The sequence below is a fragment of the Nansenia antarctica genome (assembly GCF_963989245.1).
Source record: "Nansenia antarctica genome assembly, chromosome: 2".
Taxonomy (NCBI): Eukaryota; Metazoa; Chordata; class Actinopteri; order Argentiniformes; family Microstomatidae; genus Nansenia; species Nansenia antarctica.
The window spans coordinates 15,039,720-15,054,719 of NC_137675.1; the positions used below are offsets into that span (position 1 = coordinate 15,039,720).

A 15,000-nucleotide genomic window follows, 5' to 3' on the forward strand; every position below is an offset into this window, starting at 1 on the left:
CTCTCTCTCTCTCTCTCTCTCTCTCTCTCTCTCTCTCTCTCTCTACACAATTAAGCTCTACTCTGAGTATGAAAAACGATAAGGTGCACTGCTTCTGACTGTAGACCTGTTAGAAGCTGTTCAGTACCAGTAGAGCTGTTCGCCAAGCAAAATTCTTGGAAAAAGAAAGAAGCCGCACAACTCTTTGCTCCGATGCAATTATTTTTCGACTCAACCTACGCAGGCTGCCTTCTTCAGGGTTTCATCAAGCGAAACGCTGCCATGCAAGATGGCGGCTAGCGGTCTCTTGTGTATTGTGTGGAGAAAGTGGTGGCACCATCACCAGATGGAGGGCTCAGTCGTAGGAGGTCTGTCTCCTCGGCACAACCCCTCGGCCCAGTCCAATTAGCACCCAGATGTTCAACTGTGCTTCTGTGGAAAAGTGGTCACCAAAGTGGGTGTAAAAACATCCATGCATCGGTTAAGTCTCGGGTTATAAACGACACTCTTTATAAGCGATGCGTCGTGCCCCTTCCCCCAGGCGAGATCCAACCCGAGCACCCCTCTTCTGTAGAGAGAGGGAGGGGGAGAGAGGGAGGGAGGGTGGGAGGGAGGGGGAGAGGGAAAGAGTCGTTGGCTGCAACCTGAGTGTCCCTCTTCTGTGGAGATAAAGAGAGAGAGAGAGAGAGAGATGGAGAGAGAGAGAGTCATTGGCTGCCAAGGTCCCTAAATTTGGTGTACGACACGCCAGAGACAAGCCAGAAGAGCTTCATAAACTGTGGGAGGCGGTGGAGTCAGACTGCCACTCTTGTAAAGAGTCCCTCGTTAAATCCCTACCCCTACTTTCCATACTTTCCATTACATTTTCTTGCTACGGTTCCACTGATGAGCTTTTAATTTGGGGGGCTTCTTAGAAGTTTCAGAGTGAGAGGAGGCGAGGGGGGAGCGGTTTACATGTGGGATTAGCTTTTTTACAAGTGTTGTCACTTTGTTTCTGAACATCTCTCTGTTGTGTGTTTTTTTTTAAGAGTTGCGCATTGTTAAAGCCCTTCCTCAACTTTCCATTACACAACCCCCCCCCCCCCCCAAAAAAAAAGTTTTTGCATTTGGTTTTTGGCTGTCTTAAAATGAGAAAATAAAAAATAGCAAATTGAAATAGCGTAAGCAGCCTGGTCTAGTTTTATCTCCTCTTGACACCTTAGCGTTTCGCTGCTGTCTTAACAGTTTGTGTGTGTTTTTCGGAAATCTTACCCCAGCTGTGTATCCGTGTCCATCTCGAGCGCGTTATGAGTGGGAAGTATGATTACGAGCGTGACGCACTCAGTCCATCTGCTTTTTCTTTAATTATCACTTTTGTCACAGTGGGAATTGAGGGCGAGAGGGGAGGTGGAATTATGAGTTATACAATGTGAGGCGAGCTAGAGGCAAGGTTCCAGCTTTTCAAAAAGGATGTGCATCTAAATCTACAAAAATAGTCCAAATATTACACACAAACATACTTTGATGTTACTTAATCAGTATAGGTGTTGCTTTGACCCCTTTTACACAAAACATCCTCTCTCGTTTCATTCGTTGCTTAACCCTGAATCAGCCAGCTAATCCTATCTGCAAAATTATACACAATACAGGTTCAGTATTTCATCTCCGTCCTCGTAAATACACGCTACATTTGACCAAATATACCATTCTTCCTTCCATTCCATGCATTATAATGACCCCGTCCTCCGATTTCTACCTCTACCAGCCTCCCCTGGTTTACACCACAGTTCTTATTGAGCATGAACAGAGCAGACCTTCCTCTCTTCTTCTCTCCCTCTCTTCTACCTCTCTTAGGAAGTGAATCTCTCTAACCATGTTATACTGCCTATTATTTACCAACCAGGGCCTCTATTCACAAAGCATCATCCATCATATGATCAATAATTCATTATATTATTAATCGTATTCATTATAATCTTGAAATGCAAACACTGATCCGAGATCAACCACTTTATGAATCTGGTCCCAGGTCTGCATCCTTGACTGTGTCTGTGATGTTCTGGAAGCAGCGTGACCGAGTGGAGCGTACTAACACGGGAGCATCTGGTCTAGTGCACCCAGAGCAGCAGCTAGTGGAGCATGGGAAGGACATGCTGTCTGTCTGGTAGTGGCAAGAGTGGGCAATTATCACCCTGTTTCAGAGTACAGAGGGACCAATTACCATAATGACGTGTGTGTGTGTGTGTGTGTGTGTGTGTGTGTGTGTGTGTGCATGTGCATGTGCGTGTGCGTGTCTGTGTGTCTGTGAGTGTGGCATGTGTGTGTGTGTGTGCATGCGTGTGTGTGTGTGTGTGTCTGTGAGTGTGTGAGTGTGTGTCTGTGAGTGAGTGTGTGTGTGTGTACGTGTGTCTGTGAGTATGTGTGCGTGTACGTGTGTCTGTGAGTGTGTGTGTGTGTGTGTGTGTGTGTGTGTGTGTGTGTGTATGTGTGTGCATCTTTCTTTGTTTGTCACTGGCAACAGTGTGTGTGAAAAAAGCAAAAGTGGCCTTTGCAAAAGCGAGGACATTAGGAATATACAGTATAGATATCATAATGCTACTGTATGCGTACAGCACTCGTGCATTATTACAATGGTACAAATTCTAACCAATCCCCCTCAACAATTGTATACATTGCCGACTTTGTTCCCTCTGTCAACTTTGCTATGATGAACGTGGATTCATTGGCTCCTTTGACTAATGTCGAGCAGTGCTACAAAAATAAGTGTTTTCGTTATTGCTGTTTGAGTTGTAAAAGCTGATTTTTATAATCCAGCCCAGAATAATAGAACGGGCCTTAATCAACCCCAGGGAGAACTGTGGTGACTTCTGGAGCTAGTTACAGTCCTCTAAAACGTGGCCTCCCAGCTGCATAGACTCACTGAAACCTGGGAGGAGAGAGAGAGAGGGAGAGAGAGAGCGGGAGGAGAGAGGAGGAGAGGGGGAGAGAGAGCGGGAGAGAGAGAGAGAGAGAGAGAGAGAGGGAGAGAGAGAGAGAGAGAGAGAGAGAGAGGGGGGGAGAGAGAGAGAGAGAGAGAGAGAGAGAGAGAGGGGGAGAGAGAGAGAGAGAACAAAGGAGACAGAAATACGGAGATGGTTTCTTGTCACGCCACCCATTTATACATTCCCATTTACATTATGTACGTCATTCAGCAGGCGCTTTTGTCCAAAGCCACTTACTATAAGTACATCCTAAGTGAATCAACTATACACCACAGCCATCATAAGTAAAACCTTGGATAAGAACAAGCGCCATCCGCGGCCAATGTGCTAGAGTAAGGAATAATTATAATTTTTATGGGTTGTTATGCAAAATCCAGGTTATGTACAATAGGCAATAGGGTGTGAGGGGGGTGGAGAGGTCTGAGGAGGAGGACTTGAGGTACAACCTAAGGAGATAGGTCTTTAGTCTCCGGCGGAAGACAGCTCCGAATCCTTCTCAGTTTGTTCTTTGCCTGTGTCAGGCTAAAGCAGAGAAGGCTGAAGGCCCCTCGTCACCGAGCCAGATGTACGCACGTAGAGTACGTCACGACTCCCCCTCTCAAGTTGACAGAATTCCCACTCACGGAACCTGAGTTTTCCGACCGTGACCTTGCATAGATCTACCTGCCCCCTCCTCCTCCTCCTCCTCCTCCTCCTCCTCCTCCTCCTCTGCCACCACAGCCGGATCACGCTACAAGTCCACGTTTTCAAGAGGAGCAGAACAACCACATATCCCACATCCGGTCTTCTCAGCATCACTACACTGCCTGTAATGTCGCAGAAAGCAAGGTGCTCTGTAAAAAAAACAACTGTTCAGTCCCACATGTCATAGAGCCTTTTGATTCGTCTGTCTCCTGCCTTTGGCTCTGACGGATGACGATGAACACACACGGCATCGAAGGGAGCTGAGTTCACAGGAGCTGGTGGTAAAAAAAAAAAAAAAAAAACTGTATCTGCACAGTAGCTGTGAGACGGCCGAGGGAGAAATAAGAAGAGAAGAAACAGGAGAAAAGAAAACAGAGAAAAAGCTTGGCAAGCAGCAGTAGGATCCCTGTCATCCGTCCGCACACTCATCTGTTCCAAGCCTTTTAAAGATGTCAGCATGGGGGAGAGGGTTTTTGTTCAATGGCTATGCTCACGGCACACACTCACACGCATACACATACTGTACGCTCACTCACAGGTGTACAAAAGCACACATGCTGTACACGTAAACACACACGCGTGCGCACACACACACACACACACACACACACACACACACATACATACATACACACACATATACATAAACCCTCTCTCTCTCAAACACACACATGCACACACACATACACACACACACACACACACATTCTCTCTCTCTCTCTCTCTCTCACACACACACACCTACACACACAAACACACACACACACACACACACACACACACATACTCTCCAGCTGCACTTGTTTCTACTCTGGAGCAGTGTGGAGTTTGGCAAAGGCTTCAAAGTTCAGGTTTATTTTTCCTTGTCTCCATTTATCCAGTATATAAGCCCTAGCTCAGTGTGAACCCCGCCTGCCGTCTGTGCAACACTGTCACTTAGCGCTAACAATAGGAGGGATAAACAAGCTAATTACCATGAATAGACCCCCAATGTTTTTACAGTTCAGCACGCTCATTAGCTAGCGACCTACAGTTCATCCTAGCCTACCCCCTTTTCACTTCTCTCTCTCTCTCCCTCTCTTTCTCTCTCTCCCTCTCTCTCTCTCTGTCTCAAGGGTTTCCGACAAGGGCAACGGGTACACTAGCCAGCTAATAACCAGTGTGATAGCAACGACAGCCATTTCTCCCTGCCACCTCTTGAGGAAATACAGAACTGCCTCCTGGCGCGAGCCTTCAAAGAGTCGAGTGCATCATGGAAATAGTCCTGTCGTCTCTCTCTCCTCACTCTGCGATGTTCTGAGCCGTTGAACACACTCTTCACAGTCACTTCTCAGGCTTACTGCTGTCAGTGTCATCCTCTGCCATCCCCTGAAAGCTTGTGTAGACACACGCACACACGCACACGCATACACACACACACATGCACACACACACATACACACGTACACACACACTCACTCTCTCACTCATATGCAGTGCCATCCCCTGCCTCCTGAAAGCTTGTGTAGACACCTACACACACGCACACACAAACACACACACGCACACACGCACGCACACACACGTACAAACACACTCACTCTCTCACTCATATGCATACACATAGACAGACAGACACACACACACACACACACACTGAGAACTGTTGTCTGGGGTTCAAAAGGGCTCAGAAGTGTGTATGGGAGTGAGAATAGAGAGTTAGAGACACATGCACACACACTAGCACGTACACACACATACACACACACACACATACACTCACACACGCGTGGTTTTCACCCTTCTGTTTCATTTATTGTTTACTGTGTAACAGTAATGAGCTCCAGTGACTTCACCTTACCAACATGACAATAACAAATAATATAATTGAGCACTACCATCCAATAGTAATAATAGTGATATTATCAGTAACAATAGGAATAAAAGTCTTGGACAGATCTTAAAACCATGGGACCCCCATGAGTGCCTTTGGAATGGGCTGAGTACCCTGAGAACGCCAGTCTTGGCTGGAATAGACCAACAAATATGGGGGGGCGGGGAGTGTGAATGAGGCCAGGAGATGTAGGTACGGTATGACTGTACCGTCTGCATAAAGACATGCGAGACACAAGACCTCACTGGGCAGATCAGAGGTCATTTAACCGCAGACCGCTGTGACCATAAGAACACATGGTCAGACTGGTAGATCACTGAGACAGAGGAGTCAGTAGGAGATGGATAGGTTCACAGCGGTCGTCACTGAATGTGAGATAGCCCGTGATGATGATGATGATGGTGATGATGGTGACGATGATCATTATGATTATAGAGGCAGCGATGATTACAGACGGAACAACGATGACTAGTTATACCCTCGTTATACAAACGACGTGGAGGAAGATGACGACAGACGAAAGCCACGATGGCACTGGAAAAACAGAACCGTTGTTCAGGTGTTTCTGATGGATCGTGGTGAGAGTAACTTCCTGCTGGAAAGAAAAGCTCCCCCGTCGTTATTCGGTGTTATGAAGTAGTTGCTAAGATAATAAGCTCTGTGTTTTGATCGGCCAGTTAGATACGGCGTCCGGGAGCATAAACAGTAGCATTAGTTAATAGAGACTTGGCAATATGACAACACTGCCTCTGCTACTTTTATGAGGGATCACACACACATACACACACACACACACACATACACACACACGCACATACACAGGTGCACACACATGCACGCACACATGCACGTGTGTGCGCGCACACACGCACACTCACACACACTCACACACACACACACCCACACACACACACACACACACACACATGCACACACACACACACACACACACACACAGAGAGAGAGGAAAGGACTGTCCAGACAGTATTTTTATGATCTCTGTTTTTTCATTGGGTTTTAGGTTTCTCTTTGAATGCTCGTGTGCTCATAAAAGACGCTAAGCGTAATACAGGACTGACGTTAATATGACATACTCTTCCCCTTAGACTCTGCGAAAGGGAAAGTGAGATGTGAGCCGCTCTGTTTTTAATATGTCTGTAACCCTAGCTGTGACAACCCCGATGCCCTGGCATTCACACGTCGTGGACCCAAATGACCCCTTAACCCTTTGACCCCTGGCTCACAGTGTCCAATCACAAGGTCCCAGTCAGACATACACCCCATATCTCCGACAGTTTAGAACCCAGGAGGTCTGAGGAAGAGATGAAGCTAGCTACTATAAGCAGCTGACAGAGATAGGTGTTATGTCTGCACACTGAGTTAGCAGTGATGCATCAGAGTTCGATAGGAGTGTTCGATTGCTCTGCTATTGTGGTGCGATGTCTGAGTGATATTATCCGTGATGTATTCCTCTGTTCTGCCAGTTGATGTTTATGCTACGAGTGTGTCGTGTGTTTATGATTACAAACACAATAATAGGCTGTAAGTATTTACTGTATATATGTATGTAACTTGTCCATGAAATGCCACACATGCAAAATAGATATTAGCATTGGCAGAGGCTGGTGGAGGTAGAAATCGGAGGACGGGCTTGTTGTAATGCATGAAATAGAAAGAGGCATGGTGTCAAACACTTGTGATTGATACCGACCTTCATTCTGTTCAATGCGTCACGATGAGACCGTCCTCGGATTTCTACCTCCACCAGCCTCTCCTGTAGTACAATATTCTATTCATGTGGGATTGTGGTGAATGGTGGTGACTATTTTCAGCACCATGGACAGCAGAGAAGCTTACTTACGAAAGCTGCCTTGATATCATACGCATGTGGACATATCGATCTGCTTTGGGAACAGGAAAAAACCTCATTGCTCTTCATTAGTGTAATCCGGTTACCTGTATAGTTACCTATAAGAACATATTAAGGATATATCTATAGGAATCTTCATTGATTCTTTTGAAATTGTCTACCAGGGGAGGCTGGTGGAGGTAGACATCGGACGATGGGCTCATTGTAACGCATGCAGTTACAGTTAATGCCTAAACATAACCAGTCGAAGTTAATGTCTAATACTGCATTAACTATGTCATTCACATAACTACTATCTTACGTTTTTGACGTATCTTACTGTTAAAACAGGTGGCCAAACGCTGGTATAGCCATATAATACGATCCTCCAGACCATAATAAGTTGGAGAAATTGTCACAACATACACCTGTACGTAGATACAGATCTACGTACAGGTTTCCCCTGATACACAAGTGATTAGGAGGTAAACAAATGCAGGCATCTGCTTTATTCCAACAAATCAAGTATAAATGTGTTCCGACATTAGTCATTTGGCCTCGGCATTGGTTTCAAAACAAATCAATTAAATTATGCAAAGCAGATGAGCACTTACTGAGATATGCTTGATGGGCTTTTGTGTTTGTGTGTGTGTGTGTGTGTGTGTGTGTGTGTGTGTGTGTGTGTATGTGTGTGTGTGTGTGTGTGTGTGTGTGTTGTGTGTGTGTGTGTGTGTGTGTGTGTGTGTGTGTGTGTGTGTGTGTGTGTGTGTGCATAAGGGTCCAAGCTTTATTTACTCTGGGTCCTCTTTAAAAGGTGAAGAGCAGCAGCTCTGTTGGAACTGCAAGGCTGTAACACACTCCAGATACTGGCAGGCGCCCACGAAAGCAGGATATGACACGTGGGGACAATGGCAACAAAGGATAGTGGAGAGCACGAGGAGGCTGGGGTAGAGTAATTAGCAGAGATTACTGAATGATTAATGACCTTCCTCTTCATGTTTTTCATTAAATTCTGTTTTCATGTTTTGAAAACACGATGATTATAGCTGAATAGAGGAGAGGAGCCTCTTGTCGGAAGATTTTGACAACCTGTCGACCCAGAGTGTGTGGGTGCGTCAATGCCAAGGAACACAAAATAATTGCCAGCGCCTGCATTCATCACATCCACCTCAGAAATGATGAGCGTTTTTATGTCAAATTGTTATTAATTCATAATAATAATTGTATTTATTCTATTATAAGATCAACATTTCTAAATCATGATTCTAGAATCATATTTAATTTGTGCATATATATATACAGTATATATATATATGTATTTATATATACAGTACCAATCAAAAGTTTGGAGACACTGTCCCATTAATTTTGGACACACTTTCCCATTCACATGGGAAAGTGTGTCCAAACGTTTGACTGGTACTGTATGTATATACAAAGCTGTTCCAATACCCAGAAGGCCCCATGACAGAAGGACAGCGTATGGGCCCGACACAGAATTGCAGTAATGGCATAACCATTCCGCTGCAGGCCTTGGAAAACGGTGACCTCAGTTAGGACTCTCTGGGGGGAGGCAGTGTTGCGGGAGGAGGGGGTGTGTGTGTGTGGGTGGAAGTGAGGTGAGCCGAAGTCACGTCGGCGTAGTCCGAAGTCGGCTCGGGGTCGTGACCTGCCCAGCACGCCCACCCTTTTCTCACAGCTGCCATTCAAAGTCTGGATGTCCCTAACACCCACCCCCACCCCCACCCCCACCCTTGGCCTCCATGTCACCGCTTTCATCTCACTGATGATTAAAGGCCATTCTAGTCTACAGGCACCCAGGGGTTCGTAGTAGTCTAGTCTACACCCCCTGGTTTGTAGTAGTCTGTCCCTCACTCTGTACAGCTGTGGAGGAGGTTAAGTGAAAGGTGGGAGGTGGAGGGTGGAGGGTGGAGGGTGGGGGTGGGGGGTGGGGGTAGAGGAAGTCGCAGTGCACTGTGTGTAGTGTGTCCTTCTGCTATCTTGGCTGCAGACGGTATTGGATGGTCTCTGTGGAGGTCTCTATGAACGTCATACTCAGATTACTCTTCCGTGTCAGGGCTTTGCGGTAACCCTTGCCCTACAGCACATGCTGTAGCGGCGTTGGGTCAATGAGATGTTCACTGTAAACCATCATATTAAAGGTCTTGGGGTTCCAGAATGTTCCAGGCAGATAAGTATCTTTCCACTGTAGTTTTCAATGATGTTCCCAAAGACGGGGAGAAGCTCTTGTCTTTGGCATCCAGAGCTCAGAGCCAAGACTAGCCTTCCCACCCCCTTTAGACAGAGCAGGCTTAAGTAGAGATCAGAGCTGATCAAACACAGATGTACTCTCACCGTTTAGTATGAAGGGCACCATAACTCAAAACCCTGCAGCCGTAATTTAGGCGGTGATGCGTTTTGGAAGGTGGTTCGAACCACCTCGTATTTCAAGATTTTATTTGATGGAAAAATAAAAGGATTGTTATTGTTATGAAGATGGAGATGGATTATGGTCCCTTGGCAGACGGAAGCGCTCGGTCGACAGCGTTTGCGTGTTCCACGCTAATTATGGTAGCATCAGGAACTGCGTAGCTTAGGAAATATTGAATGTTCGTACGAGATCTCTGGGAGAGATAAAGTAAAGTCGCTTCCTGACCGAGATGCCATGTTCTTCTGTTTCATTATTGCTCGGAAGGAAAATGTATTTATGATCCTCTTGTTTGTTTTTCTTCTCTTCTAGGTTCATCCTTGTCTTTGGCTGCCTGGTCCTGTCGGTGTTCTCTACTATTCCCACTCATCAGGAGTTTGCGTCCAACTGTCTGCTCATTCTGGTGAGAAACAACACACAGCTCGTACACTATGGAAGCATTCCAATAGGAACGCTTTGAACATCATAAGCGGGGAATGCTTATGTTTTAAAAAGCTTGTTGGAATGCTGTCCGTATTTCATTTGCTACTTTCAAATAAGATTTCAGTGAGCATGTTGTTTGTATTAACAATTGAGAAACGCTCCAAACATCCACTCCTGTGACGTGAGGTCAATGTTTGGGGCGGCACAGATTTACACACCTATGAACCCGATAGTGGTAGCTTTTATTTAGCAAATTTGGCGATTTTGACTATAAAAAAGTCATACAGAGAGGACATTTATAACACAAATCAGTGGGAAAATCTTAATATATATATTTTTTACTTTTCATAACAGATATTTTCATTGGAGAGGCTCTGCCTCCCCTGCCTCCCCTAACCACACGTCCCTGCTCCACTCAGTAGCTGACCGTCAACATGCCTGCTCACAATCACTCGGCACACTGTACTCAGCAGGGGCAAACGCTCCATCGCTCAATAAAGGTCAATTCCCATTTGAGCCCATTGATCAGACACGGTGGTATCAATGCAGTCATGTTGATCTGATCAAACGGATTCACCTTTACATTTCATTGATTATTCATATTATATTTCATTCATTGTCCTTTACGATGTGGTCGATGACGGGTTTGATATATTAGATCACGTCGATGTGCTCCTGGCATCCTCTCCTACCATATACTCTAAATGAAAGCATCTCAAATGGACATGATTATGTTAGGTACTGGACTAATACAGAGCTGTCTCGCCACTCCCATGGTCTTTATTGGACAATCAATAGAGACAGCGGTGGGTTACGCCCTGTCTGTCCAGGAAGCTCCACTTCTCTGGGTTGTGTTTGTAATTTGATTCGGTCCACGTTTGATATCCTCACTGCTCATTGAAACGCCCGTGGATAGCTATCGCTACCCATGCCCTTGAATTAGTCAGAGCCATTATAGGAGATATATGAGGGAGAAGGGAGAGAGAGAGAGCGAGAGAGAGAGAGAGGGTGAGAGAGTGAAGGAGAGGGAGAGAGAGAGAGAGAGAGAGAGAGTGTGCGAAAATGGTGGATTGAATCATTGCCAGGGGCAAATTGGTCATCATATTCTCGACGTGCTACAGGAAACCAATCAATTTATTTCTCATTTACAGTATGTTGTTGAGTGGTGTTGCCAGTTGATGTTGCCAATCATTTTCGGCCTATGTGGTGTTTTCAAGTGTATTGATCGTGAACGAGATGATCATTGCGATAGCAAGGGGTGGTTGGTGAGGTGCTCTTGCTACTACTACTTTCTTGAACGACTGATGATGACACCGGATCATCTCAGAGGTCTTTGTGTGTTATGTCACCAAGTCATCCATCTGTGAGGTCAATTGCGTTCATTAATGAGTGTAATCAACTCCCATTCTGGTGATCACAGATCCCATTCCCATAAACACAACCAAGCTGGTATTGTGCATAAAGATAATTAGAAAACCTAGATATTTTTTTGCTTTGAGGCTTGTGGAGGATGTGTGTTGTTTTTGGAGTGTCTGGGTGGGCCAGTGAAGGGGTCCATGCTATAGCTCTTCCTTCCTGACAGATAGGGAACTGTACATCTGAGGATTATAAAAGGCTTAATCCCTTTATCATAACTGGATTAATCTGTCTCCACTCCATAACGAAGCCCTCGTAATGGAATCAGTGTAAACACGATTAGTGTGAGGGGCAATACAGAAGTCCTCGGTCTTCAATGGCTCCCCGTCAAAGAGAGGATCAACGTCAAAGTCCTCCTGAATCAGAATCTGAATTCTTTTTAGTGCCAAGCATATTTGCACACATACAGGACATTGACTTGGCGTGGTTGGTGCATAGGACATAAAGATGCTCCTCCTCACCTATAAGGCCGTACATGGCACCGCCCCCTCCCGCTCCCTCTGGTCTTCAGACTCTGGTCATCTCCTGGTCCCCAAAACCAAACTAAAGACCATGACAGGGCCTTCTCCTCTGCTGCCCCCCTCCTCTCTTCCCGGGTTGCTATCTAGCTAATTACAGTGAAAGTTGCGAGTCAGTAAGGTGATTGCATCATAATAATATAATCGACAATCAAAGAATAACACAACAACAAAGTTGCCTGGGTTTGTCTAGACTGGAAAATAAAGCTATTTTTTGAGTGTGATCAAATATTTGTATTTGATATTCGAGACGTAGTAGATGTACTTGTACAAGTAATGTGGCTCACATGGTGAGTTGCTATTATGCTGTAGCCTTTTGAAAAAAAATATTGTAACCTGCACAATTTGTTTCACACAGTCTTTGTTTTTGGAATGATGGGGAAAGTGAAATAATGAACACTAGTCAATTGTATTACGGTGGCATGACTGATATATTTTCAAGTCCGTTTGGCAGCACTGAACGTTTGTTTGGGTGTACCCAGTGACATTCCACTTGTCGTATTAGCATGCTACTGCACGCCTTCAGTTTATCTTCCAGTCCCTGAATGGAGTTACACCCTGAAGCAACCCAATTATCTTGATCATCCGTGCAAAATAAATCTATTTTATTGTCACAGATTAAAATGTTGCCTGATGCGTTATGATACTGTGTGTGGAAAAACTAGACTGATTAAATAGAACATAAAACGGATGAGTAAGACTTAAATAGGCCTATGTCTTAATGTTTCAGAACTATTAGCAACAATGGCTTATACAGTACAGTATGTGTCTTTTTCCTGACTTCCTGTTGCGTCCTGTAGGAGTTTGTGATGATCGTGGTGTTTGGGTTGGAGTATATCATCCGTATCTGGTCGGCTGGCTGTTGCTGTCGCTACCGAGGATGGCAGGGTCGTCTTCGCTTCGCCAGAAAGCCCTTCTGTGTCATAGGTAAGCTACAGATGTGTTAGCATCTATAAATGGTTTATGAAGGGTTTATAACAGCTTTATGAACCCTTAATGAATCATAATATCATTTATCAATATCAAAGGTATTTTTGCTGTGCTTCTAAATCATTAATTTCCCTCTTTGGCAATGGTCACTGTCGCTTCTCCTAGTTCAGCAAGAACTGAATTCCTAACTGAAAATCAATACAGTTATTATTCTCTTGATTTAGGACGCCTAGGAATGTCACCTGACCTCATAGTCCAATATTTTGTTAGGAATTCACTTTTTTTTTTTTTTGCTTTCACTTTTTGCTGAATTAGGAGATGAAGAAATAATGAACATTGTCAAAGAGGAACATTATTTGATTTAGAAGTACAGCAAAAATATCTAATACTGTACCTTGAAACCATTCACACTGCAAGCAACACTTCAGTATGTGTGTTTGATAATGGTCTCCTTCTATTCCATGTATTACTATGAGCCTGGCCTCCTATTTCTACCTCCACCAGCCTCCACTGGTCCAAAGACAGCCAGGAGTACAGGGATACACATACACATTTTACACAAATGAACCACAGTCCTCCAGATTCATATTTAGCTCTGGTGTTTGAGTCTCTTATGACTCTTTAATAGGTGAGGAGGGGTCTACATACAGTAAATGAGTCTGCATTACCCGTCTTGAATTCTTTCCAGTGTTTAGACATATTCATCTGCCCCCTTGTCGTACAACGTGGTACTCCAGGGGGGGAAACAGGGCTGTCACGCATGGTAGCCTGGAAGCTAGCATTAGCAAGCTCTGAGCTGACTAATGTCATCTCTCACCACCTCAGCAGGTGGTGCATAGGAAGAGAGAGAGATATGGAAAGAGAGAGAGATGCAGACATTCTCTCTCTCTCTCTCTCTCTCTCTCTCTCTCTCTCTCTCTCTATATATATATATATATATATATATATATATATATACACCCCTCCTTCCTCTCTCTCTCTCTCTCTCTCTCTCTCTATATATATATATATATATATATAGAGAGAGAGAGAGAGAGAGAGAGAGAGAGAGAGAGAGAGAGGGGGGAGGGGGGGGGGCAGGGATAGAGAGAAAGAAAGGAGAGAGACAGAAAGACAGAGAGAATAAGAAATAAAGAGAGAAAAGAGATACAGGAAACTAACCCCTCAAAGTAAACATAGAGGCAGTGAGAAACAGGTGAACATTAGACAGTTGAGAGAGTTTCCAGCCGCAGTGTTCATCGGCAGTCTTCTGCTCTTTGGGGGGGTCCTCGTCTTAGCTCTCTGTTCCCTCTGTATCTACTTGTCATGTCTTAATCCTTCCTAAAAGCCGAAAGCTGCTAGACTCCATAATGCCTCAGCAGTCACCCCTCAATCCTCAACCCTCACCCAGCCAGGCTACTTGACGCAGTGACCCACCTCCACCCCCATCACCACTCAACCTATTTAATCCAGTCCTAAACCTGACTTCATAGACTTCATTAGTGAAGCCCAGACTCCTTTCATCACTCATCTTGCTCCCTAAACACACTCTCTCTCTCTCTCTCTCTCTCTCTCTCTCTCTCTCTCTCTCTCTCTCTCTCTCTCTCTCTCTCTCTCTCTCTCTCTCTCTCTCTCTCTCTCTTCTTTCTCTCTCTCTCTCTTTCGTGTGTCTTTCTCTCTCTCTCTCATTCCACAACACCCCTCCTTCCTTTCCATCCTCTCCCCCTCCCTCGCTTTCTTCCTCACTGTACCCTACCATGATGTAGTGTGTATCATCGTCTTTGACAACTGCAGAAAGGTCCATAAATTCTACCCATACAGTCAGAGTGGTAGGAGTTGCCATTAATCAGCCAACCATACATACACATTCATTACTGCCTGGGGTGCGTAATCAGGCTGTATACGTGTGTGTGTGTGTGTGTGTGTGTGTGTGTGTATGTGTGTGTGTGTGTGTGTGTGTG

The 15,000-nt window shown here is 45.0% G+C and overlaps 1 protein-coding gene across 1 annotated transcript in view; it reads left to right on the forward strand.

The window, feature by feature from the left end:
• Nucleotides 1-15,000, forward strand: part of LOC308176049 (potassium voltage-gated channel subfamily KQT member 5-like) — a gene marked incomplete at both ends in the record, with an annotated part of 110,638 nt that overhangs the window by 68,579 nt on the left and 27,059 nt on the right. The window contains 2 exons of the mRNA XM_080550644.1: nt 10,086-10,176; nt 12,931-13,057. Of these exons, the coding sequence (XP_080406770.1) occupies nt 10,086-10,176; nt 12,931-13,057 (218 nt within the window). The remainder of the gene's footprint in view (nt 1-10,085; nt 10,177-12,930; nt 13,058-15,000) is intronic.